Source organism: Lissotriton vulgaris, chromosome 6 (genome assembly GCF_964263255.1).
Source record: "Lissotriton vulgaris chromosome 6, aLisVul1.2, whole genome shotgun sequence".
Classification (NCBI taxonomy): domain Eukaryota; kingdom Metazoa; phylum Chordata; class Amphibia; order Caudata; family Salamandridae; genus Lissotriton; species Lissotriton vulgaris.
This window is the reverse complement of record NC_141694.1, coordinates 1,796,789,268-1,796,812,883: the sequence shown is the minus strand read 5'-3', so window position 1 is coordinate 1,796,812,883 and position 23,616 is coordinate 1,796,789,268. Positions and strand designations below refer to the sequence as shown.

Below are 23,616 nucleotides of genomic sequence, written 5' to 3'. Positions count from 1 at the left end.
TGTAGTTCCTATATTCCCAATAGGCTCTGCGCATTGGAATAATATATACTATAGATGGGACGTAGTACTTATGTCTACTAGGTCTCTATCGACTATATTAAACTTAATTGTGAGTGCCAGCTAGCTCAGAGGTCACTAGAAACTTTCTCGAATTCACAAGAAGAGATTTAGTTTCTGACAACCGCATAAACATGACAACTTTGTTTCCCAAGATAAAACTGATCTTCAGAGTCGTGGAAACAATAGATAGATATTTTACTCAGTCATTCGTGCATGCTTCGGTTCATCAGAGGTGCAGAGAAATAGAGAGACGGGCGTTTTCAATAAAAGTATTTTTTGAACAGTCTTCTTTCTCATGCAGAAGAAATGAACTGCTACAATCGCAATACTGGCTGTAAAGTATAATGCATACAGAAAGAAGAGAATTGTAAAATAATACTGTAAAAGCATGGTATGGTTTCTATACCATAGATAAATACATACATAAAATAACAAAGGCTAAAAAGTACTCAACTGGTGGTTCTAAAATACGCCTACCCCTATGTATCTAACCTAAGTCTAGTACGAGGGAAGAAGTAAGTGAGGTGTAGCATAAATTTAGTATTCTTTGCCAAGAATCTATCCCTGATTTCTCTTAGGGTCTTTTTCAGCTCCATACCTTGGTTTAGAATGAAGGAGGTCTGGTATCTGTCTCGGGTCTCGCTTTCCCAACAACCTGCAAGGGTAGCTTGGAAACACTGGAGCTGGATTTCTCGGCCAGAGAAAAGACAGCGTCTCTCTCAGTGCGTCTGCTGGAGGGTCAGCTTCCTTCGGCACTTGCTGTAGCAGGATGCATCGGGTAAGTAGATAGTCGACCTGCTCCAAACCATCGTGTGTTTGCTAAGGCAAGTGTGGGCATATTTATACCTTGAAGGTGCTGGGATTGACGTAAAGGTGGTCATAATAACGTCATCAAAGAGTCTCAGTTCTTTGAAAACTCCATGAGTTCTTGGATAAATCAATATTCAAGCAAGGGGAAGTCCCTAGCTGCTGAAGCCGAGTTTTCCAAGAAATCGTTGTGGATTTTCGGAACTAGTGGAAGTAGCCATGCTGTATTTGGACTGCATGAGCGATGTCTAAATATGGTTATGATTTATATGCCTATATATGGACATAGTGATTTATACCTATATAAGGGCATGAATCAGGAAAATTACACTAGGGTCCTAAAATGGCTACAACACCAAAGTCCCTTTTTGCAGCCTGTTTCTAGGTGGCCCTCCTTCTCCTTACCTGCGTAGTGCATGCAGCTACCAGCTCGACCATCAACTCCGCATCTGGACACCCGGAGTAACTGCTGGTAGTGCTTTGGACCTTGGCCCTCTACAAAACGGACTTTAAATACCTGCATGCGATCTATGCCTTTTCTCTCATTGGAAAGCATTGTGCATAAAGGAGCATTTAAGTAACTGTTTTATTTACCTGCAAAATTCAATATTTTCGTTTCAATTCTTTTTTTATTGGTATTTCAGAAAACAAAGCGAAAGTGGTGCCAATATCAGCAATGTCGGCCTCTCGGAGGTTTGTGAGGAAAATTCAATATATTAAAAAGTACTTACTTGCTATTGAAGTTCTTTATATCAAAATGTATATAAAAAGATGACTTTTTTTCTAAATTGGTCTCAGATTGATTGTGTGTCTCATTTATTGGCTCTGTGAGTACAACAAATGCTTAGCACTACCCTCTGAAAAGCCAAACTGCTCACCCACACTACCACAAAAGAGAGCAATTCGGATATTAGTTGTGCTTCTGTAATCCAATTGGGGTTTTCCTGGACTCGTTACACAGTGTACCTTGTTTTGATCCACTATATAAAGAGCCAGCTTCTTACACCCATCGTGCCGTCCGACTCCAAGTCCACGCCAATACGACCGAGGCCACACTCTATTTCCATCGAACCACAACTTACACCTCTGCAGAGAAAATCCCATGCACTGCATTCCTTTTCTGGCACGGATTCCAATACTGGCCAACCCTAACATAAAAAAAATTGGCATGACGAGCTCCAGGAGGCAAGTGGCCTTGACACCCCGAGGTCCTGCTTCTGAGAGAGTGCTTCATTTACGGTGGTCATGCGGAGGGCGGCTAAAAGTCCCACATTGGAGGCCAAAACCCATGTTATGACTTAAGTTCTCCAAGTGGGGCAAGCCACTACTGATCCCCTGCTATCATTTAGGAAGACATTCACTCTACTTGGGCCTGGGCCAAACCTTGCTTTGGGCCTCCAGTGAATCATCACATTGCAAGACTCCCATCAACCAGCCCCCGGCAACCACACATTTTTGTCTCAGCACTCCTCTTTTAATAGCTTACTTGTGCAAGCATCTACCAAGTCGGACAAACACAAATCCTTTTTCAATCACTCCCCCCTGATAGGGAGTCCAAAAGAGAGAATACCTTTGAGAACAGGTTATTTTCTTCCACCAGCTTGGCCCTCTGGTCTGTCAATGCCAGTTGCCTGCTGGGCCACTCTTTGGGATTTGGGGGCTCAAGCCCACCCAGAAGACCTCAGATGTGTTGTGACCCAAGCTGTACAGGATGGTGATGATGTGACCGAGTTCAGAATTCATTATGGTCTATATCATTCTAGTGGGTGACCCTTTGCTCTGGTGTCGCCATTCGTTGCCACCCATGGCTGTGATCAACTGTTTTTTCAGGCTATGACAGTCTACCCCTCTGGACGTGCCCTAAAATGGGACTTGCCGTTTCGGAGTGCTTCAAAAAGAGCAGGGCCACAGCTCGCTCCCTGGGCATATCTTTCCCACTTCACCAGCCACCTCAACTCCAGTGTTCCTTTTGCATTTTCGGCAGAGATACCCTAAACTGTCTGCCACTTGGAACTCAGAAAGGAGATCAGCTGTATTGCGGCTGTGCAAACACCTACTCCACAGTTATTGAGAGTGCACCAGTCTTGTCCATGGCCCCTAATGCAGCCTCACCCACCAAGCCCCTTTAGCACACCCCTAGTAAAGCTATGCACACCTGGTTGGAGGCAGGATCAAATGATTTTTTGCCAGGTTGGCATAACATCAGACAGATAAGTCCCACATATGGTCTGGAAGGTATGCGCCTTTGCCTTTATCACCGCACCTTCCACTGTCTCCAGATTGACTGCCTGTCTTACAGCAGGAAGTGCCACCCCTTTTGACCAAAGGGGCTATCAAGAGGTTGCATGGGCAAAAAGTAGGTTGCTGTTATTCCTGCTACTTTATTGGTCCAAAGAAGGATGGAGATCTTCGCCCTATTTAAGACCTGCACCTTTTCAACACCTGCCTCCGGAAGGACTAATTAAAAATGCTCACTCACCCAGGTCTTGCCTCCCCTCAGTCCTGGATGGTAGCGATGGATTTGCAGTATGCGTATTTTAATATACACTACCTGAACAGGACCTGGGCTGGAGCATTTTATGCTCACTGTGTTCCTCTCTCACCAATGCCGCTTGTATATTTACAAAAGTGAGGGTGGTAGTAGCAGCACATCTTCGGGGGTCAAGGGTCCCAGTCTTACCCTACCTCAGTGACTGGCTGTTGAAGGCGGACCCATCCCTGGCAGTAGTCCACACCTCCAAAATAAGGCGAGCCTACAGTCACCTCTTGGGGTGCACTATCAACTCCTTCGCAGAAGTCGCCCCTTCATCAGACACCTTCTGAGTGCTTTGTGCCTTTCCCCCAGAATAGCAATTCCAGGACATTGAGGCTATGAGCTCAATATTTCAGCCTGTGTCCTGGATTTCAGTACGGTTGACTCTAAGGCTGCTGGGACTGATGGTGTTTTGCATCCTCCTGGTCAAGCACGACAGATGGCGTATGTGGGCTATGCAGTGGCATCTGAAATCTCAGTGCGGCCAACCTCCAAGTGACCTCTCCCACCATGTTCAGGTTTTAGATGAGACTGTAATAGATCTGCAGTGGTGGTTTCTGGACCGCATTTGGGTCAGGGGCAGACCCCTCTCCCTTCCCCCGAATAGAGCTGTCGGTGGGGACTAATGCAGCACTTCTGGTTTGGGTTGGCCACCAGGGAGATGTTGAGATCAGAGACCTAATGGTCTCCAATGAAGCCCAGCTCCATATAAGCCTTCTGGAGCTTCCGGCCACCCACTTGGTGTTAAAAGCCTTTCTTCAGGAAAGTTTGGTTCAGGTGCCTATGGACCGCACCACAGCCATATAGTATTGCAACAATCAGAGCAGAGTGGAGTCATTGACCCTGTGCCAGGAGACAATACTCCTCTGGTAATGGCCCATGAAGTATTTTTTCTAGTTTTGGACCACCTGGCAGGAGCTTTAGATACCAGTGTGTATGAACTCTGCAATCCACACCTAGCAGACCACGAGTGTCAGTCTCTCCTGCGAATGAGGAGATCCATGGCCCGATATATTAGCCACTGCAAAGAACTCAAAATGCCAGTAGTGATGCGTGTTAGTTTCTAAGAGGTGTGTCGCTAGGAGATGTGATCTGGACTATTGTATACCTTTCTACCAAATCCCCTCCTTTCCTGAGTTCTGAAAAAGATCAAGACTGACCAGGCCCAAGGCATTCTAGTCGCCCTGCATTGCACACAGAGAGGTTGGTATCCAGAGCTCCTGGGAATGAACATCTGTCCTCCAATCAGGCTGCCTCAGCAACGGGGTAGGGTCCTGCTCCCAGGCCTTCACAATATCTGCTTTCATGCTTGGAGCTTAAGCTGCAACAGCTGAGACTTTCGACCTACGTCCGGAGGTGGGTTATGTCATCTTGGTAGCCATGCATCCCTCAACAAAGACATAATATGCCTGTCATTGGGACAAACTTGTGGCTTGGTGCTGCACACAGCAGATTGACCTACTCCAGTCAAAGCTTTCTGATACTTTGTTGTTTGTTTAGTCTCTTGCCCGGCAATGATTTGCTCTGGGCATATTAATAGGATATCTTTTGGCTCTTTCAGGATTTTTGCATTGACAGATCAGCCCTCATTATTTAAATCGCTGGTTGTGAGGTGTTTATTTTAAAGCCTACTACATAAGTTTCCTCCCATGCTCATTGTCATTCACATATTTGTTGTTTACTCCCTTTGACCTGCTTCACAGATGTCCTTTGTGGCTACTCACTCTCAAGACCATATTCCTTGTCACCATACCATCAGTACAAGATGTATGTCCGCATTAAGCTCTCTGTTGCAACCACCTATACACCACCTGCTTCCCAGACAAACTTGTTCTGCAGCCGCGAGCATCCCTCTTGCCAAAAGTTGTGATGCCGGTCCACATAGGTCATAATATCACATTACTGGCGTTCTTTGGTCTGCCTCACCCCTATAACGAGAAGGAGAGACTCCATTGCTTGGAGCAGAAATGAGCACTGAACATTGATCATACCAGAGAATTATCAGGTGGACGATCCACTCTTTGTTGGGTTTGCAGGAACAAAACAAGGCTGGGATTTGCAGAAGAGGACCATCTCCCGCTGGATCATGCTCTGTATTACGATCTGTTATGCAAAGGCCAAAAAGCAGCTTCTGGAAGGGCTGCATGCTCATTTGACCTGGGACATCCTGCTATCACTGCACTGGTAGGCAGAGTTCATCCCTAGACATCTATCAGGCCCACTTCCAAACAGGTACTGCTTTGGTTATCTATTTCAAAGGTGAGGAATCTGCGGTTAGAACTCTTTATCAGAAGATCAAGTTACTTACCTTAAGTAATGCTCTTTCTGATTGAGAGGCTGTCTAACTGCAGATTCCTCACCGATCCTCCCCATTCGGTAAATTGAACTCCATCCTTTATTAAGATTCTAAGTTTAGGAATCAGGAGGCTAGTCAAAGTTAATTTGCTATTGCAGCTGTGCTGTTGGGGGTGGGGACAGCCTAAAAAGCAACTGACGTCGAAAAATGCCTCTATAGGCTTAGGATGTCACTGCCAGAGTGGAAGGGCAGCAGTGCGACATTTCCAGATCCAGTCTGACGTCTGGGAGATATTCCAAAGGTGAGGAATCTGTGGCTATATCTAGTCTGTACCAGAATGAGCGTTACCATAGGTAATTAACTTGTTCATTATCAATACCAGGGGATCTATAATATAAACATGATGTATTATTGGCGGATGAAAAGTTGATTCCTTATAGGCACCAATAGAAGGGGGAATAACCATTGTACTACAGCTACAATTTTTGCACATGAACCCATCATTATGGTATGGGCTTATACCGAAATAGACTGTTGACTATTATTCACATTATAGAACGGACAGATGTCAATTTTACTGTGCAGAATTATTCTCTCAATTTAGATGTAGCACTTTTGTTATCCTACGTGATAATGCTGCCTCATCCATACTTCAATTAACCCTTAAATGGCCCCTAATTGGTGCTGGGCCTCAGCAAGGCCTACCAGTGCTTGGGTTTCACCCTTCTCTGCACAGAGTCCTCAGACCATAGAATAGAAGTTGGCACAGAAACTGGAATAGAAAATACAAGATTTATTAAACCTCATGAGGTGGAACTACATTCACACAGCACCCTTCGTTAATGTATGAAGTAGCACACGGAATTGAAGGAGCTTGGTCCTTTTATACCCACACAGGGGCTCAAATGAAGGCGGTACAAGTAAAAAATGCTGGTTTTAGGTACATATATGGTCATACAGAAAATGCACAGTCAACAAGTGGGTGGAGCTAACAGTAGCTGTTTTTGGGAAACACATCCTGACAGTTACATTCTAGTGGCAGTTGCAAAGACCGCTGCAAGATCAACTGAGCATGTGCGAAGGTGGAAGATGCTAAATATATCTCGTCTCTAGGCAGATTTCAAGAGCAGTTAACAGAAAGGTAGGACAGAGCACATGGTAGCACACGGCAAACAAAATGGCTGACAGAAATACAAAATGGATTCCACAAAACAGACAAGATAGTCTCTAAATACAGGATGGCTTCTGCTAATGCTCACCTAATCGCTGCCAAATTACAACAGATGCCCCTTTTAGCATTAGCTCTAGACATTCGTTTGTCTGGTGTAATTTAGATATGCATCCTGTACATTGATGCTCATAATCTTAATGATCTCTTTATTTAGCATTTGTTGTGCTTTCATTTCTGCAATATTTTTCTTGGCAGGTGTGCAAGCAGTGATGCACAAGGAGCAAAGCATAGGACCACATTGTATACAAGTACAGCATGTAAATAATATCGCCAACAGTATACATAAAATAGTCAGTAGTTTCCAGCCCCAAAGTAGCAAATAGTGTTCAGAACCGGGTCAAAAAAGTCCTTGTACCAGTCTCTGGGTGAATCTCTGCAGCAATCTTATGCAGTTTTGATATTGCGTCGTATACTGAAGGTGAGTGATCCGAAATGAAGACACAACAGCTGCTGCCAATGATGCGGCATGCACCACATCGATCAGCCAAAATCACATCAAGCACCATTCTGTTTTGGAGTGCTACAATCCTTGCAATTTGCAGTTCCTCTGTAATGTTCTCAAGTGCCATTGCTGTCTGATTGGTAACAACTTCCACAACACGAGTCAATCGCCTTATCTTTCTGCTGTACACAGCACCCACAAAGAAGAACAATCCTAAGTTAAAATTGACGTATTGTTGTAGAGCAGTGTCAGTTTGATCGACTTCGTCCATACTTATTGTTCTCTTATTTTGGTTCTTAGAGATATCATTATAACGTTTATAGTCTCTGTGATAAGATGCAGGTGCCAGAAACACAGGGGGCAATAGAAAGGATACATAGCAAATCCTTGACCACCGAACAGGACGTTGATAATATCCCTTATTGCCACACACAAAGTAAGTATAATGCAAGGCTGTAAAACTGCTATTATTGGCACCTTCAATAGTCAGTACCACTAAGCATGGGCGGAAAATCCGTTTCGCTCGCGGATTTTGCGGATTTTTGGTAAATTCGCAATCCGCGAGATTCGCGAATCTCCCGCAAAATCCGCAAATCCGCGAGCAGCGGATTTTGCTCGCACTGTTCGCGTGAGTTCGCGGCTTCCCAGTACAACTTCGCGCCCCACGAATAAGCGCTAAATTGCAGAAATACGATCTTAGCAAAACTGAAACTACTTACCAGGTTCAAAAGTTCAGGCTCATCATTAGTAGCCATTTCCTGTAGTGCTTCCTGAGGGGCCCCTCCAGAGTTCAGTTGCCTACTTGCAACTATTATGTGACCCTGATCTGAACCTCAGAATAGTTACACATATGCCACAAAGGTCCTGAATTACAGCTAAGGGAGACAAGCAGGAGCCAGGCTGGAAGTTCAAATCCATTAATCAGCCCCTAATTCATTATTGTCAGTTGGGGCAGGGCAGGTGTTGTAACTAATTTTGCAACAATGAAAGCACTTAGCAAGTGCAAAAGATCACTAATCAGGAAGCACTAAGGAAGCAGGTGCCAGCTAAAAAAATATTCTGTGACACATTAATCAGCCCCAAATTAATTCAGGTCACTTGAGGCAGGGAAGGTGTGCTTTGCTTTGCCACAATAATGTACACTGACTGGACAACCAGAGGGTGCTGTGATGAAACAGAGGGTGGCATGGGTGGGCCAGAGGGTGGCATGAGTAGTCAGAGAGTGGCAGTGGTGACAGAGAGTGGCAGTGATGAAGAAGAGTGTCCCAAACAGGCTGGACACGTAGAAACAACAAGTTCGCAAAACTTGCGACCCGACAGGTAAGTTCGCGTTTGCAAAATTGTACAAAACCCTCGCAAACTGGCAGAAACCCGCGCGAACACAAAAAAAAATCCACAAATTCGCGAGAATTCGCGGATTTTGCGAATTGCGAGTTCGCAAATCCGCAAAATTCGCGAACGCGAGATTCGCAAAATTCGCCCATGCTTAAGTACCACTGTACACTCACTCCTTCCTACTGGAATTCTTCCAACACTACTAATACACACATCTGCTTTAGCTCTAGTAACAGAAATCACAAATAGTCCATTGGTCTGAATAGCTCTCATATTCGTGAAGACATACGGTGTCGAAATATTGTCAGGTTGATACTCTTCCCATTCCCATTTAGACCCTTTAGCTTGTGGCTACCCTTCTTTATCTTGGTAGCATACTTTATTGAATTGAAAGTTAATCCCACCTACTGAAGGATTTCCGGTTTGCAAACAAAAGCGCTTACCAAGCTTGACAAGAACTATTGTGAGAGAAGGGAAGAGGAATGAAAGGTGTTCCTCCCTTCTTCTGGTGGGCAGGAATCATCCGACATACCCAACAGTTGGTGGTATTCGTGGCATTATGTGTATGATGCAACATCTGGATGAAGGTATTATTGAGGTAGGATTGTCGATGCTTCTGCTCATGGTAGGGAAGTGTAAAGTAGTGGTGTTCCACTGGTACTGGAGTAGTGGCAACAAAAAGTTGTCGAGCAGGAGCCACTTTCTCAACAAACCAGGTGATTATTGCCATAAACACCAGAGCAACAACAAACCTTATCACACAAATGATCCTTTTACTACAGATCCTGGCAACAACTGATCTTTCTGTAGCCATGATCACTTTGTCGATTTAAAACAATCGTTGGAGCTCTTATCCCTGGGCAGCCGTTGATTTCTTCACCATGGGCCAAGACGGTTGTCACTACACTACGCAGGACTGATCCCCCCCCTTGTCACATCGGCGTTCCGTTTCACTAACCCAGGGCGGTAGCTCAACCAGTCTTTTTCGGCAAAGCAGATTCTTTCCTTGGTCTCAGCTGATATCTGGATTCTCCAGAGTTCGTGTGGTCCGGGAAGACTTCTGCAGATTCGTCAGTTGAGATAGCTTGACCTTTCTCCGTCTCCAGAATCTCTCGATAGTCGGTCAACACAGCAGGTTCCACCAAGGTAGGTAGCAATCTCTTGCAGTGAGTACTATGGACCCAATTCTTTCGATTCGTCACTCGAACTGCAGTCCTTGTCGCAAGGAGCACTTGCTCTGGTCATCGCCACCTCGGTTCCAAGCTGTTCAATCTGTCGAAGTACTTGACCATCACGTGGTCGCCAGGACGGATTTCATGGGCCTCAACTGTAGATCTGTCAGGAAGAGCTTCTCGAACCGGTTGATGAATAGAGATCAAACTGTCGATTAACTGTGCCAAATAATCATTCATCAGAACACTTGGACCATCATGTATGGGGCGTGGCTTAGGAACTCCCCAAATGTTCATTGGTCTCCCAAAGACCACTTCATATGGGGTAAGGCCAGATCATGAATGTGGCACCGATCTTATGGACAACAATGCCAAGGGTAGGGCATCTGGCCACTTCAAAGACTTGGAAGCCAGTATTTTCGCCAACTTCAATTTCAAAGTAGCGTTGTACCTCTCTACTAATCCTGATGATTGTGGGTGGAAGACTGCATGGAATTTCAGCTTGATCCTTAATCCTTTCAGGACATGCTCAACAACTTGCCCAATAAAATGAGGTCTGTTGTCACTCCACAAAAGTTTACAAACACCATATCTAGGGGAAAACTCCTTTAGAAGCACCTTCGCTGTGGTGAGAGCAGTATTATCCTTTGTAGGGTATGCCTCTATCCATTTACTGAAGGCACTTTCCACCACTAGGACGAATATCATATTATTGCTGCGTTGAAGTTGGATGTAATCCATCTGCAAAACTTCAAAAGGTGCAGTGGGTGTAGCAAACCCTCCTGTAGGAGTTTGTGTTCCTTTTTCAGGTTTATACTGCCAACAGATCAAACAAGACTGTACTACTCTTTTAGCTGTGCTGGCAATTTCAGGATGCTCCCAAACTTGCATAAACAATGTTGTTATCGCTAGAGCTCCAACATGTGCCAGCCCATGTGCCATTTGAGCTATAGGTTGTAAATAGGCTGCAGGCAATTTCCATTTATCCATGTCTTTGTTGCGCCAACAAACCTCATCGTCCAATATTCCTTCTATAGCCCATTGCTCAAGTTCTGCTACAGAAGCAGATCTCTGTACATCTAACACTTCCTGTGTAGCATCATGCCATCGCTCAGCTTGAGACATCACTATGTACATGGAAGTAGTGCTTTGTTGCATTGCAGTCTCACGAGCTACGCGATCAGCAAAAGCATTACCTTGTCCTATCTTGTCAGTCACTTTCTTGTGTGCGCTACACTTCACTATCACTATCTTCTTCGGATAGGTCAGTGCAGTCAAAAGGTTATGCACTAATTCTCTATGCATTCTCTGCATCTCGTTAAGTGTAAGAAAGCCTCTTTCCTTCCAAAGCAGGCCAAAATCATGGGCCACTCCAAAAGCATAGGGGCTATCTATATAGATGTTCACACACAAGCAAGTGCTAAGCTCACACGCTCGTGTCAAATCTATTAGCTCAGCTGCTTGAACCGACTTCTGAGGTATGCGAGCTGTTTCCACTACTGTCTGAAGTGTCGTAATTTCAAGCAGGACCCATCAACCCACAGTTCCGCATCTACATCTGGAAGGGGCGTAGCTTGCAAATTGATGCAACCCTTTGTCTGTTCCTCAGTAAGGAATATACAATCGTAAGGCTCCTTTGACTGAGACTGAGTCGCAGGATATGGCAACAAAGTGGCTGGGCTCAGTGTCGCGCATCTCTTCAAGGTAATATGAGGTGCTAACTGTGTCAATTCATATCCTGTCAGGCGAGCACTAGTTAAGTGTTGTGTCTTAGTCTGATTCAAAAGGGCATCTACTGCATGGGGTATTAGCACCAACAGTTTGTGTGACAAAACTATCCCTTCACTCTGACGTATGGACACAGCTGTTGCTGTAACTGAACGAAAACACCCAGGCAATGCACGAGCAACAGGATCAAGGACAGCTGAAAAATATGCACAGGGATGCTGCTTGTCACTGTGTGTTTGTACTAGAACTGACAATGCACATCCATAATTTTCATGTACATAGAGTGTATAAGGCTTTGTGTAATCTGGAGTGCCTAACACTGATGCAGAACAAAGAGCTTGACGTAACTGTCGAAAGGCATTCTCACATTCATCTGTCCATGGGTGGGGCACTGGAGTGTCTTTCGTCAAAAGTGCTAGCAAGGGTTTGACAATGTGAGAAAACCCTAATATCCATTGCCTACAAAATGAGGTCAGACCAATGAATGCACGGACATCTTTCTGAGTGGAAGGTACTGGTGTGTCTAAAATTGCTTGAATGCGATCTGGTGTAAGTGCACGGCCCTCCTTAGACAGAGGGTGACATAAGTAGGTTGCCTTCGGTCTACAATATTGCAATTTCTTTTGTGACACTTTATGATGGTGTGTAGAAAGAAAAGAAAGCAAAGACAAAGTACACTCTTCACACAGTTCAGGCGTATCGGCTGCCAACAAGATGTCATCGACATATTGAATGAGAGCCACCCCTTTAGGTAAGACGAAAGAATCAAGTTGTCTTTTCAGTGCTTGGCTATAGATACTAGGACTCTCAGTGTACCCTTGAGGAATTCTACAAAATCTGGATGATTGATTATTTAAAGTAAAACCAAACAAATATCTGCTTTGAGGATGAATAGGGATCGAGAAGAAAGCATTCTACAAATCAATCACGCTAAATGTAGTCGCTGTCGAGGGAACCAAAGTAAGTAGTGTTGTTATGTCAGAAACCACTGGGTATTGTGGTACTACAATCTTATTAACTTCTCGCAAATCCTAGTATCAGTATCCTTTTTCAAAATGGGCAGAATAGGACTGTTACAAACATTGAAGGGACTTCCTCCACAACCCCCACTTTAATCAAATCATGGACAATGCGAACGAATGAGTGCTTCTTCGCCTTCCTGAGAAATGTTATATTGAGGCAAGCGCGGCAATGAAGTGCCCTCCTTGACACTAATATGCACTGGTGGAATAACCATTTGTCCTACATCAGTGTCTGAAGTAGCCCACAAGGCACTAGGGAGTGAAGCTAATGCAGTATCTTCTTTAACCAAACAAGATCTCTGTCATGGGGTAGTTGTCATTCAAAATAACACGCACTCCTTCAGGAGAACATCGTATCGTAGCCCTGAAATATTTGAGCATATCAAGACCCACAATATTGTCTGGTGTGTTGGAGAGAGCAAAAATGGACATGGAGCAGTAAACTTATCAACATGGAATGCAAGTGGTTGTGACAGTGGGCTAAGGGAAGGTGTTCCATCTAACCCTTTTGATGTAATGGTTGAGCCGGACAGGGGAGCCCTTGGAACCAATTGTTTAGATAAGGCTCTACGAGTAGCTCCTGTATCAACCAGAAACTGATCAGTAGAACCCAAAACATGTGCTGTAACACAGGGACCCTCTGTTCTACTGGAAATTCAACTGATTCCTTACCCCATCCTAGGCAATCCTATGCATAAGCAGAATCTTGAAAATCATCCGGCACATAGTCGAACATTTGATACTGGTTCCTTCTGTCAACAGTGTTAAACCTATCCTGCCCACGTGTATTAGCATCAAACCTAGCACGATCATTGGTGCTTCCTCTAGACCCTAGATATCCTGAACGATTTCTCATTTGTCCCAGACCACGTGGACACTGCTGAGCACGCAGCACTGGACAATCAGAAATCCAATGTCCACATTTCTTGCAGTACGCACACTGGTCAACAGACAAATTTGAACGAGTATAGGAAGGAAAGTTCGAACCATAAGTTCACGTCCACCTCTATGATTACCTCAGGAAGGCGGACCATAAGCCTGAGCCAACATAACCTTTGTTTTCAACTAGTCTTTTTATCCTCCTTACCCTTCGCTTCTAATTCCTGGCGTTCATATTACTGAGCCATAGTCAAAAGAGAAACCGGAGAAGAGGTAGTCCATTAACTCTCACTGGCCTTTAGGCAACTAGCTATTCCTGGCAAAAGGTTTGCAACATATTTATCGACAAGCAGGTGCATACCTGTGTCATTTATCAATGACTGGCCACTAAAATCGTGGAATGCCTCCTCAAAGCGTGTAAAAAAATCTGAAACCGATTCATCTTCTTTTTGCTTACACAACACTAATACAGTCTAATCTATCTGTTTAGGGGAATAATCATCTTTAGCTTAACTAATATAGATGTAGGGAGATCTAAAATCAATTTACACGGTTTCTGTGCTGGCTCCCGCTCTACATCACGCACGTCATCAACTTTACGCACAGTTCTCCACATGTCAGGCGGCAATATCAATCCGAAAAACAAATCAATATCAGGCAAAGTCATGGTACAAGAGCTAATAGCACCCTCAACTTCCTCAAAAAAAGCTGTTGGATTTTTGCACGGATCAGGCAATGCATTTTTAAGGGCCATAACATCCGCTCTATTCCAAGGAGTATAGACCCAATTATAAAAAAAGTAACACTTCGAATCAGCAGAACTTTTATCATCAGCTGTTCCCTCGCCTCTAGGAGGAACATACTAAGGCGCGGCTTTCCGCATAGGTTTTGCATGAACTATTATGGTCTTATCTGTTCCGATGATAGAAGCTTGTGCCATGCTGGTCTGAGATGTTTTGCAGCTGCGTCTGCTGTCTTTTTCTCCTCTCGCAAACGGACTGCCTCAACACGTAATTTAACCAAACGCCTGATAGTCAGCCACCTGAGAAAAGAGAAAAAGACCATCACGCATCTGCTTACAATCATTTGCTATATCAACAGGCTCCAATTCCTCAGAATGTTTCCTAAACCGTTCAACTCTGCGGCAAACACCTCTGTAAAATATACTTGCTCCCTTTCCTGCCAATTCTTCATGTCATCTAAAAGTTCAGAGGCAGAAGCAGTATTAAGGGCGGCTTTGCGAGCAGCAAATCTAGGCTCAGCAGAACGCGCAGTAGGCAACATAGAACGAGTTTCTCGCGCTTTATTTTGATCTGTAGAAGATTCCTCACTGGACGTATGAGGAGCGGAAGGGAAAATATACGGAGGTGGAGAACGATCTAATAACAAGAATTCATCTTGCGGTTTATTAAGGATAGGATACAGGGCTTGCCTAACAGTGTATTGGTTAGTTACATGTAAATGGCGCTCCCTATCCTCTCTCTCTTTTAGTTCTTTTGTTTCCTTGGTTTTTAACTCTAATGCTTTCGCATAAATGTTCTTTTGCTCTTTTTTTTACAATCAAGGCTTGCTCACGCTTCATTCGTTTACACACTTCTTTCTCCCACATTCGCACACAGTCAAACATCTCTTGCCTAGTCTTTCGCTTAAACATACATTGTTCCACATACTGAATCTTTCGCAAATCAAATGACCCATGCATAGGCCAACGCTACTCAGGATCCTTACGAGTGTATTTATTCCATAACGTGCTGTACATTATAGAAGAAATACCATACTTAATATACATATCCCTATTAGGCGTCCCTTCCGGGGGGGTGGGGGCGGTTGTGCTCCATCGAGTCTCAAACTGATACCTCTAACAAAAGCAACACATCCTATGAAGTGTGCTAGAAACAGGCATGGCAAAAATAGTGCAAAATATGCAGTATTATAATCAAAGTAGCACTTAAGGCACTCTTCGTACGTTGCGCCGTTCAAACAAATTCAAATAGAGAAAAATCTCCTCATTACCTGCCTATATAAATTGCAATTTATATATACCTTACAAACAAATACAAATATTGGCCAATCCTTCAAATCAAAAGCCACAGTAAGTGTTACTAAACTACCTTACCAATCCAAGGCATCAAAAACCAACAGCAAGTGCCGCAGAACGACTCTTACCAATCAAATGGTGTCCAGGTTCCAACTGCCAAGTTCTCAAATTGACCAAATGGTCACTGCACGGCGAATCAACAGAAGAGATCTCAGTTGAGGACCGGCACCACCTGGATGGTCAGATCAGAAAGAAAGGAAAAACGCTGTGGTTGCCAAGACTCTGGTCTCCTCAGTCAGCGATCGCGTCCAAAGCGAGATTCCAATCCTTCGTTTCGACCAGTCATTCGGGCATCCGAGTCACTGATGAGCCCCGCGTTGGAAGCGCCAATTTGTGGTGATGGGCCTAAGCAAGGCCTACCAGTGCTTGGGGTTCTCCCTTCTCTGCACAGAGTCCTCAGACCATAGAATAGAAGTTGGCACAGAAACTGGAATAGAAAATACAAGATTTATTAAACCTCATGAAGTGGAACTACATTCACACAGCACCCTTCGGTAATGTATGAAGTAGCACACTGAACGGAAGGAGCTTGGTCCTTTTATACCCACACAGGGGCTCAAATGAAGGCAGTACAAGTACAAAATACTGGTTTTAGGTACATATATGGTCATACAGAAAATGCACAGTCAACAAGTGGGAGGAGCTAACAGTGGCTGTTTTGGGCAAACCCATCCTTACAGTTCCATTCTAGTGGCCGCTGCAAGGACAGCTGCAAGATCAACTGAGCATGTGCGAAAGTGGAAGATGCTAAATATATCTAGTCTCTATGCAGATTTCAAGATCAGTTAACAGAAAGGTAGGACAGAGCACATGGCGAGCACATGGTAGCACATGGCAAACAAAATGGCTGACAAATACAAAATGGATTTCACAAAACGGACAAGATAGTCTCAAAATACAGGATGGCTTCTGCTAATGCTAACCTAATCGCTGCCAAATTACAACACCTAAATTCTCTAAACTATGCTTTCCCCATTAAATGGCTTGAAGGTTTTATCCCTGGAAAATGGGGCAGGATTACCTACTGGTGTCCCAGCTGGAGCAATGGTTAATTATAAGAATCACTCAGATAATGAAACCCTTTCACTAAGGTGATAAATATGTGGCCTTCCTCCTCATTTGCAATCCATGATGGGAAAATGTTTTCCCCACAGCAGGTACTGTTATCTGAAACAGAGGTGGGATGGCAGTGTGTTAAGGGGTAGGTGAAACATAAGTGAAACTCCACATATAACTGTATGATTGTTTTCATACCACATTGGGGTTCTCTGGTTTCAGGTTTGGGACAAGCGAGTGGCCAAGGAAGCCCGAAGAGTGATAAATGGACCTCATATCTGTGGACCAGGCATTGATATTAAGGTAATACTCTTTTAAAATAATTAACATTTAAATTGTATGTATCTTGTAAACTGTTCAACTGAATTCACTCTCTTAATTGCAGGAAAATATGGTCTTGACCGCTTCATGGGTCGCACGTAATGCTTTGCAATTGTGGGACATACGGTGTTCAAAGCATCTGAAAGATATCCCTTTTCCAGCAAATTTGTTACAGGGGGAGTTTCTTTATGCAGCAAAATTCTGTGAGAAAAATGTAGTCATCGCAGGAGGAAGTGGCACTTATGGTGCCAGCGCTGTGGATTATAAAACTGATGAGGTACATTTCCGTGCTTTTGTGAAAAATAAGTGTGTAATATATGGTTTTAAGTACTCTTGGAAGACTTATTCAGTTAGGGCAAAAATCTGCCCTGTGCTCCCTATACCATTATTTTGTGACTGCTTGTGGTTTATATATAGATGTCAAATGCATCAAAACATAATTTCAGGCAAATCACTAAATCCAACGTGGAATAACCAGGTAGGCGTGTCTCAAAAGAAAATGGAGAAGATTTTTTATAAAGTGCACATTTGTCCTCTCTCATCATAATGTTTCAAAATTCCAATTAACTGGGGGTCTTTAACCTTTTCTACAAAAAGAGCTCCTTATGTTTAATGAAAATCACCTGAGCTACTAACATTATTAGTGTTCCAATAGTGACCACATCAGACAAGATTACATTGGTAGCCATCCTTTGCTTAATTACTAGATGTGATAAGTTCAGTTAGCAGGCAGGTTTGCCAGCAGTAATGTTAAAATATTTATTTAGTGAGTTTCGAATGCTCGTATATAGGTAATACAGAACAGTCATGCCCGTGGTACCAAGGTTTTGATATTAGTAATAAGTATGCCCAATACCACAAGCTACATCCCTCAAATATCCGCTTTAAATGTGTTTTGAAAAGTGAGCCATTGTTCTTCAAACATCATCTTATGAGTTCTGGAAATACACACATTTACATCTCGAATATACATTCTCAATTTTGGTTTCCATATATTACTTCAGCTAAGCAAAGCTTCTAGCGTAATAGGCTGCGCTGCACATAAACAGGTAGCCGGCGAGGCTCTAGTATCACATGAGCTACTCATTGGAGAAGCCTACTCTACCATGTTTTCCCCATCAAGTGGCCTATGCTATATGGGGACAAATCATCCCTCTGCTAATGAACGATCAGGTTACACAAATTACCTCTCCTAATAGCTATCTCTTATTTGGTAATGCTGCAAACTGTACCCGTTTTGTTAATAGTTTACACAAACCCAGAATAACAACCATTTAACAGCTCCAGATAAAAGTCTAGACTTGTGACTAAAGGGCATAAGGAAAAAGTCCAGAGCCTAAGAAACCAACGAGAGAAGTGCATGTTAGACAACTTCACTACCCTCCTTTCCCAATCATGCTGCCACTTGTTTTACAAGTGATGTGATGGACAAGGACTCCCATTGCAAGCATGAGCACGTGCCGCAGCAGCAAGAAGGTTGATAAACACTTTTTAGGTCCCTGGTACTGGAGATAGCAAGTAACACATTTGTAGGAAGTTCCTTTAAGCTGGTCCAAAGTGATGATTCCCAAAGGAGACTGCACATCTAAAAGCCAGGGAGGGAGAAGGGAAGGGTTCATGATATTAATGGAAACAATGCATATGGCAAATTCAGCTCTCAACAAATACATCATTCATAGCAATAGAATCCTCTGTTGATGAGTGGTGTAATGCATGTCCCCCAAATTTAAACACCACTGTATGTCTGAAATAATGGCCTGGAGGAACCACTCTTCTGCCGGTGTTTCTCCTCAAGCTCCCTTTATTGTCTCTTTCTGCAGTACTGTTACAATGTCCAGTATGCCCAGTGTTTGTAATGCACGAACAATTACCCGAGGGTGTCGAGGCGCTGGGGGCCCTAGGGAAGATTAAGCGAGCTTTTGCCCTGGGTCACATGGTGCTGGACTGATCTGCCACCGGCGCCAGGGATCGAGCCATGAGCCCCCGGGTTCTGGAGTCCGATGCCCTGGCCGCCTGTCCTGAAGTTGTTCTCTGGATTCACCACCTTCCTCTACAGAACCTATAAAAACCTTTCCCATAAAAGTTAAAGTATCCAAGTTATGCCAATACGAGAGAATAAACACTCGGAGATCAGCAGAAGAGGTGACTTGGTTTTACCAATCAGCTCAATCATACTCCACCAAACCAGCCAACCACTACAACCAGCCACAAAATGGGCAGTTATCAACAATTAAGAACATTCATATCCAAGACTGCCATCCATGGAAACCTGAAGGCAGATTAAAGGATGTGACCATAACTTTCAAAGGATAGTGTCTTCAGCAGGGAAGAGCAAAAGAACAGGTGAATGTTCATCAAGCAGGCATAGTCCAACATAGCAAATCCAAAGGTTTTCTTGGAGGCAGCACACCTCTTTTCTGCCAGCTTCACCACCTCTAAAAGAACCACTGCTTCTTGTTGAGGCTGTGGCAGGTTTGTGTCAGAAGTAGAATAATCCAGATGGCCTGGAGCATTCGAGGATAGACAAATATAAGCAGAAATGCTTTGTACTCTGCAGTGCAGAGTGTGTTCCCTTTTTCTTTTAACTGAGACATCAAACAATTAGGCAGTCAATCAAAATATTGAATGGCTGGTTGTTTGCCTTTCAAATTGTCGGTGATAACGAGAGTAATGTGTTATGGAAACTCAACTTTGCAAATAAATACGTCTGTGATGTCATAGCGTGTGAACGTTTGGAGAAAGTAACGAAGTGTACTATCTTAGTAAATAAATGAAAGACATTGATTATCTTTCTGATGGTATTTCTATGAACTTTGGAAACTTCACAATGAAATTCTTAAACACCACATACCAGTGTAGTGTAGAAATTAGTGAATGCTACAAACTTTGTTGCATGTTATCTCAAGATCGACTCCTTGTTACTGTGCTTTCAGGTTTTTGCAATTGCTCTCAAGTAGAGTACTAGACAGCATGTGAGCTCCTTCATTCCACATAGGTGTTATTTACATAAGATCGGCATATTACATCATTTAGGGTAGGGGTCTGTGTTTGTTCTTGTTTTTGCTATCTTTTCCAGCTGATGCTTCAGATTCTGACCAGCTGGTGGGGCTGTCGACTGAGATTCCTCACAGTAATGACAACCACTTAATATTTGCTTTGCCCTTGGGTGTTCGGTTGTATTTCTTAAGTGAAATTGGTCTACAGTTGCTCCTGTAGCTTTTGTGTGTAAACTGTTAGTGTGCAAGATGTCCACCTGGAGTTCTTTATTGTATGTTGCTATCCAGCAATTCATGTTCACCTGTTTCAATAGAATTTCTAATTAAGTTGCTGAGATTTAGGTGTGACTACGTTGTCTGGGGAAAATGATTTTGTTTGTGACTTAGTAAATCACTAGCATGAAACGACATAACATTACTTATGGAACAAAGTGCCATTTTATTTAAAGAACAATGAATGTATTGTTTTCCTACTAATCACAGGTTCTTGGTGATGTATCCTTATTCAACAAAACTGTTCAGACCTTGGATGTGACACGCGATGGTCAGGTTGTAGCAGTGGCTGGAGTTGGAGGAAATCTTCATATTGCTGAGCTTTGCTGATGTGCCAGGACTTCAAGCACGGTGAAACAAGCTCCCCAGTCATTAATGTGTCTAATGATAGCCTTGTAAGCCAGTAAAAACGTTTAAGATTGGTTGACCTAAATGGAGCCAGGGGCTTGTAAGATTTGTTCTTCCAAACAATATTATTAAAGTGCCACAGTTCAGTAGTAGATTTGCACCGGCTATTTTTTTCAATATGAAAATAAAAATGGGTTTCAATAAATGAAAGCTAAAGAATGAAGTGTGATTATCTGAATGAAGTGTGATTATCTGAATGAAGTGTGATTATCTGAAGTCCACTGCGATACAAAAGGGGATGATGGACGGAGCGTTTGAGCAAATCACACACTCACCCCCAGTCAACTGATCTGGGTTTAATCCATCACCATTCTTTAGCTCACTCAGCCACCCCAGTTCAGACATGGCCATATGCAAATCAGTCTGACCCTGTGCCTCATGGGAACAGTCCAGCCCGAACTGCCAAGCCATGTCTTCCCTGGACCGGAAACAAGCATCCTGGGACCGGTTTCGGATTCATAATCCTCATCAGCCAGGCTATCTTGAATCCAGTGGCCAAGTGAGCAAGGGACTCACGTCTGAGCATACCCTGCCACACTTAGGGCGAACAAAGCGATACAAAAGCCATGTCTGAACTGGGGTGGCAGAGTGGGCTAAAGAACGGTGATGGATTAAACCTAGATCTTTTGACTGGGTGTGAGTGTTTGATTGACTCAGATGCTCCGTCCATCCCCACCCCCTTTTGTACCACTTTTGGCCGCCATAAGTGTGGCAGGGTATGCTCAGACGTGAGTCCCTTGCTCACTTTGCCACTGGATTCAAGATAGCCGGGCTGAAGACGGCTGGAATGCCAGAAACCGGTCCTCAGAAGCTTGTTTCCGGTCCAGGGAAAACATGGCTTGGCAGTTCGGGCTGGACTGTTCCCATGAGGCACAGGGTCAGACTGATTTCCATATAGCCATGTCTGAACTGGGGTGGCAGAGTGGGCTAAAGAACGGTGATGGATTAAACCCAGATCTTTTGACTGGGTGTGAGTGTTTGATTGATTCAGATGCTCCGTCCATCACCACCCCCTTTTGTACGGCTATCTGAAGTCCACAGCATACACCTTCTTTTTTGTGTTCACTAATCATTTTGTATGTTTTTGTTACATATTTGAGTCTTCATATATTTACATTCACCATATTACTGACACGTTACCAGCCCTTCATTCTCGTTCAGGAAACCCTTCGACCATAATGGCCAGCACAATAGAGTTCTGTTCCTGTTGACCATGAAATGTACGTTCAAATCTCAAGGAATATTTCTGGCTGCAATGAAAGCATCAGACATAAAGAACATGTCAATGAAATGTTGTGGCATTACAATATTCCATTCATAGATTAACAAACAAATGCACAATAGTTCATCTCCTCATACTCTGAACCACCTCAAGAGGGATAGATGTTATCTTTGTATTTTAAAGCATGTAGAATTCTACGTATGGTGGCTGGGGCAGAAAAATATTAATAGTAGGCAATGAGAAACAGAGAGCTGGCCACCTGAAACCGAGAATGAAGTTGGAGGAATTGACAGCTATTTAGAAAAGCATAGGATATAATGTCTTCTTTGTCCCCTTAGAAAGTAATCCACATGTGAACACTTTGGAAACTGCTAAAAGGGTTGGACAAAAAAATGCTGTCTCCCTCTTGACATTGCCCAAACTTAACAAATTTATTTTATTTATTTATTTATTTAATTTATATGGCGCGTTATAACCACAGGGGTCTCTAAGCGCTGTCTGACCAGATTTACGTGATAGATGTTGTATTCACTTGAAACCAGCTGTGCACCTAAGGTCTGCTCCATGCTTGTTTAAACAGTACAGTTTTTCGTTTTTTTCTGAAGGAAAGTAAGTTACTTTCCTTCCTGAGCTCTGGATCCAATTTGTTCCATAAAGCTGGGATCGTGTTGGAAAAAGCACGGCCCCCCACCGTGGTCAATTTGAAGCGGGACTGAGACAGAAGAGTGGCGTCCGACGAACGCAAAGTCCTACCCGGTATGTAAGGGGATAGTCGGGATTTCAGGTATTTTGGTGCTTTGCCATACAAAGCCTTGTGAGCAATGCACATTCCTTTGAAGATAATTCTCTGGCGAATTGGCAGCCAGTGCAACTCCTGCATCAGGGGAGAGGCATGGGCATTTCTGGGTTTTTTAAATATCAACCTAGCTGCATCATTCATGACTCCCTGTAGTTTGTCCAGCAGCCGCTGTGGCAAACCTAAATAAAGGGAGTTCCCGTAGTCCAGCCTAGCCAGAATTGTGGCTGAGACCACGTGTCTCAAGGTAGAGAATGAGAGTAGGGCAGCGATCTTCCTAAGTTGTCTTAACAGGCCTATACTGGTGCCTACTACGGTGGTAACTTGTTTTTCCATGGATAATTTATTATCCACATATAGGCCTAGGCTTTTAACTGCAACTGCCGGCTTTGGTGGTGCACCCAGCTCCCTAGGCCAAAATGTATCACTCCAAGGGTTACCCGAGATGGAAATGGGTAATACTTCCGTCTTATCCGGGTTAACTTTCAAGGAGTTCTCGGACATCCAATTGACTGTAGTTTTCAATATGTCCTGTAACCTGGTGGATGCTCCTGGACCATCATCCAGCCGGATGATTATCTGGGTGTCATCGGCATAGTTGTACACTAGGCAGTCCATCCTATTCAGGAGAGCAATTAGTGGCTGCAGGTAGATGTTAAAAAGTAGGGGGGACAAGGCAGAGCCCTGGGGGACCCCGCAGGTGATCGGAGCAGGGGTGGAAAGTAGATCCCCCAGCTGCACTCGTTGTGTCCTACCCTGCAGAAATGATGTGAGCCATGCATGTGCTGTACCCACGACGCCAAAGGATCTCAACCGCGACAGAAGCTGTTTATGGCACACGGTGTCAAACGCCGCGGAGAGATCCAGTAGTACCAGGGCGCTCGGTGTTTTTACATCAGCTCGCATCCTTAGCTCATCCAGAATGGATAGCATAACTAGTT

At 43.8% G+C, this 23,616-nt stretch overlaps 1 protein-coding gene across 2 annotated transcripts in view; it reads left to right on the top strand.

Moving 5' to 3' along the window:
• LOC147709510 (uncharacterized) overlaps nucleotides 1–20,816 on the top strand; it is a 124,634-nt gene extending 103,818 nt beyond the window's left edge. For both annotated transcript variants that reach the window (XM_086925504.1, XM_086925505.1), the window contains exons 6-8: nucleotides 16,882–16,962; nucleotides 17,045–17,257; nucleotides 20,460–20,816. In XM_086925504.1, the coding sequence (XP_086781630.1) occupies nucleotides 16,882–16,962; nucleotides 17,045–17,257; nucleotides 20,460–20,579 (414 nt within the window). In that variant the 3' untranslated portion in view covers nucleotides 20,580–20,816. The remainder of the gene's footprint in view (nucleotides 1–16,881; nucleotides 16,963–17,044; nucleotides 17,258–20,459) is intronic.
• Nucleotides 20,817–23,616: the final 2,800 nt, after the last annotated feature.